Source organism: Ochlerotatus camptorhynchus, unplaced genomic scaffold, assembly GCF_037179485.1.
Source record: "Ochlerotatus camptorhynchus isolate MF236.1 unplaced genomic scaffold, CSIRO-AGI_Acam_v1.1 ptg000206l, whole genome shotgun sequence".
In the NCBI taxonomy this organism is placed as follows: domain Eukaryota; kingdom Metazoa; phylum Arthropoda; class Insecta; order Diptera; family Culicidae; genus Ochlerotatus; species Ochlerotatus camptorhynchus.
Genome location: NW_027040696.1, coordinates 388972 through 393723, shown reverse-complemented (window position 1 = coordinate 393723; position 4752 = coordinate 388972). Strand labels below are relative to the sequence as shown.

The 4752-nt window shown below is 39.4% G+C and overlaps 1 protein-coding gene across 1 annotated transcript; it reads right to left on the bottom strand.

Moving 5' to 3' along the window:
* Positions 1–513: 513 nt before the first annotated feature.
* On the bottom strand, positions 514–4485 carry LOC135703032 (probable cytochrome P450 28d1). Its single transcript, XM_065224132.1, has 4 exons — positions 4417–4485; positions 1758–2039; positions 1597–1698; positions 514–1517 (listed from the first exon to the last, which is right to left on the bottom strand). The coding sequence occupies exons 1-4, from the start codon at positions 4483–4485 to the stop codon at positions 552–554; spliced, it is 1419 nt and encodes a 472-aa protein (XP_065080204.1). The 3' UTR covers positions 514–551.
* Between the last annotated feature and the right edge of the window lie 267 nt (positions 4486–4752).

Genomic DNA, 4752 nt, shown 5'->3' with positions numbered 1-4752 from the left:
TCAGATCTTACTAATCTGTGAAGAAGAAAACAATGGTATTTGTAGAACAAAGCTCTAGTCAAAACGTTTTATGTGATTTTTTTTTATATTATAGCATGGAATTCAAAGGAAAATGGTGGTTTTACCGTTTCTTCTGAAATTTTAACGTTATTATTCACTAACTTCTTAGTTTCAGTTATTTATGATTTTTTTGTTAATTTGTATTGAAATCATTATTTACGCCAGGCAAGCGGATTTCATTTTTTTTTTGTTATTGTTAAGCAGTAGAAGTTTTATCGAACCTCCAGCTACTGAAAAGTTCGGTAAATATTATATAATTACGGTAAAAATTTCTTATTTTGTGAATGCGGACTTGATCATTTTTGCCAGAATTCAAATTAATGACGATTTCTGAATTGATAAGTGACATGGGTGGATAAATTTGGATTTTTATTCGGAATGAGACCAAAGAAAGCTGCACAATCGTTTACATCATTTATATATAGAGTGTTTATTAGTTTCCCTGATTATTTCCTGCAGAATGTCATTTAATTTTAAGCGAATCCATCTACTTAAATTAGTTTGTAATTCAACCAGATGCCACCTACTGGATACAACATAAACAAATTAGGATCATATTTCAATGGAACCTGCGTTTTTCGATCGACCGATATTTCAAATTTGTCCAATATCTCTACAATTCCCCTTTTCACTTGGACAACGGCAAATCGAATTCCGAGACACATTCGGGGCCCTTCCCCGAAAGGGAAGTACACCCCACGTTCTCTGTACGGTTTGGATCCACCGTTTTCTGGTGAGAACCTGTCCGGGTTGTATTTGTCTGGTTCTTCGTAGTACTGTGGATCTAACTGGACCAATAATGGAACGACAACCGTGGTTCCAGCTGAAACAGGAATTTTCTTATCCTTCGGTCCAACTAGAACTGTGTCCTCAGTGCATCGTTTCGCCAGTACTGGAATTACTGGATGAAGTCGCAGTGTTTCGTCGAGGACCTGATCGAGGAAGGTCATTTCTCCAATGTTATCGTAAGTGATGCCTCCTTTGCTAGCTTGTACGTTTCGAATTTCCTCTCTTAGTCTCTTCTGTATTTCTGGGTGAGATGCTAAATCATACAGACAATAGGTCATCACCGAGCTTGATGTTTCGAATCCATCAGCAAAGAACGACACACCTTGACCTGCCATGTCGATTTCGGAAATTTGCTTCTTCTCCTGCAGCGATAGTAGATGATCCAGATAGTCATTTCGTTCGATGTTGTTTTTCTTGCGGTGGTGGATGGCATCTTTCATGATGTGAATGAAGAATTCTTCGACTTCCCGGGGAATGAATGTAAATTTGTAGAATTTCTTAACGGAAGGCAGGAAGGTAGTAGCCATTACACAAACCTGGGCAGTAAAGTTGAAATCCATGATCCGTCGACCCATCTCTCGAATTTCTGGCTTATCTTTTGAGAACGATTGTGCTTCGATGCCAAAAGCGCAATTCGAAACGACATCTGTGGTATATTTGGACATAAGCTAGATGGCGAAAAAGAGATTTATGGATAATTGTCATTAGTATCTACGATGCTTAAAGCTGCTTTCAATATTTGTTTACCTCTTTCGTGTCGAGACAGAATTCATTGTGTTTTATTTTATTGTTGATATATTCAGTCATTTTCACACAAACTTCATCCATGAGAACCGACATAGCCTTTATCTGTAAGTAGCCTGTTAGTTTTTGATTAATAAGAAACAAATTATACAACTTATGCTTACCCTGCTGTTTGTGAAACCGGGAGTGATATCTGCTCGTCGGTTTTTCCATTTTTCGCCTGACAAACAGAAGGGGTTCCGGGCAAAAAGTGGATCGGACTTTTCATCTACTACGTCTGAGAAGTCGTTTGCTGCAAAGTACCGGAATCCCTTCGAAAGGACCTCTTTGATTAGCTCTGGATCACGAATCATCAACTGGGGCGTTCGAACACTAATGTATCCCACGACGGGTTCAGTATTGAAGTCACTGTGAATGAATGAGTATGCCTTGATTTTAATCTGTAACTGTAAGAAATGCAATAAAATGGCGATGTTCTGACTCATTCCACAAAGATTGTAATGACTTCCGCAAGCACGTCGGATGTACTGAATCGCTTCAGAAATGTTCAAAACACTTCGGAAAGTATTGAATCATTTCTGAAAGTACTGAATCACTTAAGACAATTTTGGAATCACTCCGGAAAGTACTGAATCATTATATCCAGAAAGTATGTATTCTCTTCCATAAGTAGGGATTCAAGAAAGAACTGAATCACTTAAGAAAAGTTTTAAATCACTTCAGACAGTATTGAGTTACTTCATAAAAGCTCGGAAACTTTTCGGATAGTATTGAATCGCTTCAGAGATCTTCTGAAAATACTTTTTACAATACTAAATCTTTCCAGAATGTTTGTATTCACTTCCGTAAGAACTGAATCACATTTGAATCGCTTAGGGACGCTCTGAATCGCTTCATAAATGTAAGAAATCACTTCGAAAAATACTGAATCAGTTCGGATATACTGTATCGCTTCAGAAAACTTCAGAATAAGTACGGAAAATACTGAATTATTTCAGAAAGTTTGTAAGAATTTCCAAAAGAACGGAATCACTTTAACAATAATTGAATTGAATCACTTAGAATGCATAAAATCACTTCTGAAATGTTCAGAATTACTTCAGAAAACACTAAATCACTTCTTAGATGAACTAGCTTGCTTCTAAAAACCTAATTAATAAAGAAATAAAAAATGATTAAAAAACACTGAATCACTTCAGGAATGTTCGGAAGCGCTGAATCGTTTCAGAAAAGTTCACAATCACTTCGGAAAGTACTGAATCAATTAAGAAAGATTATAATCATTTCCGTAAGTACTCGTAATCAAAATACGCCAGAATCAATTTGAAAATAATTGAATCACTTAGGAATGCATTGAGTCACTTAAGATGTTTGGAATCACGTTGGAAAGTACTGAATCATTTCAGATACTGAAAAACTCCAGAAAATATCAGAATCACATCAGAAAAGATTCCAAAAAGTTTATCATCACTTTCGTTAGGAATGAACTGAAGAGTTTGCTTCGAGACGCGGTTCGAGTTGCACGTAATCGGTTTTGATCTCCGCTAGAGTTTTTTTTTCGGTTTGCGGTGAATGATTATTAAAGTGGTAGGGTAAACGCTCCTATAGTTGCGGTACGTTAGAAGTGTTAGGTTCCTATAGTTGTGTATTGAGTCTCCATACACAACTATAGGCGTTTACCCTACTGTGCCCTGGAATCGAATACGGGAGGTTCTTGGTTTGGCGATTTGACATGGAAATAGAAATGGAGAAAAAATGAACAATATTATTTTACTGATTCAAGACGGAGACGGCTACGTGAAGATGCCTCGAGAATTTAAATGGCTTGAATTTTTTTTCCTTGATTTTTTTTCCCGTCGATCTTGTTTTCCGTGCTGAGCATGAATGCTACCGACGCCAGAGAGAGAAGCTCTCTCACACTTGGACCCTACCTATCGACTCATCAACTCATGAACCGGGGACCAACGGCTTTATTCCCCCGAAGGAAGGCGTGATCAGAGATGTTATGCCTCAGAACATCCCGGTGGCGCCGACTGGGATTGAACCCAGGCATGCTGCTGGGGTGAGAAGTAATCACGCTTACCACTACACCACCAGTGCCGCTAAATGTTTTGAAATTGTGTGGTAGATTGTTTCACATGCAAAGGAATGGTATTGGAAGAGCTGGGAATTGGAAGAAAGAAGTGTATTTTGTTTTAATAATTCAAAGCAGCAAGATAAAATGGCGCCTAAATTCATAACCAGTGAGCATAAGAAACGATTTGCAAAAGTATTAGTGTGTTTCGGGCTTGTGAGCAATAGTAAGGTAGCATTTTTGTGCATGTGGATAGCAGTGAGTCTTCTTCAGTGAGCAGAACGTGTGTCTGAAATAGGTTGACAGAAATAGGGTGGGATTTGTCTGGTCACGTCTTCCTTCGGAAGGGAAGTAAAGCCGTTGGTCCCGGCCCATGGGTGTTGATGAATGGGTGCGATATCCTACGTAGGTGTGGAAGCTGCCTTCCTGCACATTCGATTGCCGTCAATGGAAGGCAATCGATGTCCGTCGGTGATTGGTACTAGATTGCGGAACAGAGACCGACGTTAAATAAAGGAAAGAAGAAGAAGATAGAAGACACGCGATTGTCTCTGTTTATGCAGAAGCAGAGAGAAATAGAGGAAAATCCACGACTATCGACTGTCGTTGGAGTAGTCATAAGAACTGGCCACGTGGCCCTCCAAAGTGCACCAGTGTTTTTATCACATATGGCTGGAATAAATTGATCAGGGGGAGAGGTAGCTCATCGATTCTTCCGGTTCGCCTCCTAGCATCATGCTATAAGTTACCAGGCGATAACCACGGTAGTTGATCGATAGCTCGATGACGTCATTTCGTTGGCGTCTGCAATGTGACATTCTCATAGCAGGCGTTGACGATGGGACGTTGTCGAGTTGTTGAATAGCAACTATCGTGGTAACTCACCGATTACCTGTCGATCTGCCAAATTTGGAAAGACGTCTGCATTGAATTGTCTCATATAATAATATTCCGCCCACTATATCACAAGAAATTGCGAGTAGCTGAGTGGAATGGAGATAAGTTAAGCATTGGGTACAGGACCAAGTCTCCTCTGGGTGGTGCCAAAAGATGAGCGCAATAGAATCATCAAGTTGCCATAAGGC

Excerpts from the sequence above, each read along its gene's own strand:
- LOC135703032 (XM_065224132.1), bottom strand. The coding sequence starts at position 4,485 with ATGTCACATTGCAGACGCCAACGAAATGACGTCATCGAGCTATCGATC. Across the intron at positions 1,699-1,757 it reads CCGGTTTCACAAACAGCAGG|ATAAAGGCTATGTCGGTTCT; the intron begins GTAAGCATAAGT and ends GGCTACTTACAG. Across the intron at positions 1,518-1,596 it reads TCTGTCTCGACACGAAAGAG|CTTATGTCCAAATATACCAC; the intron begins GTAAACAAATAT and ends TTCGCCATCTAG.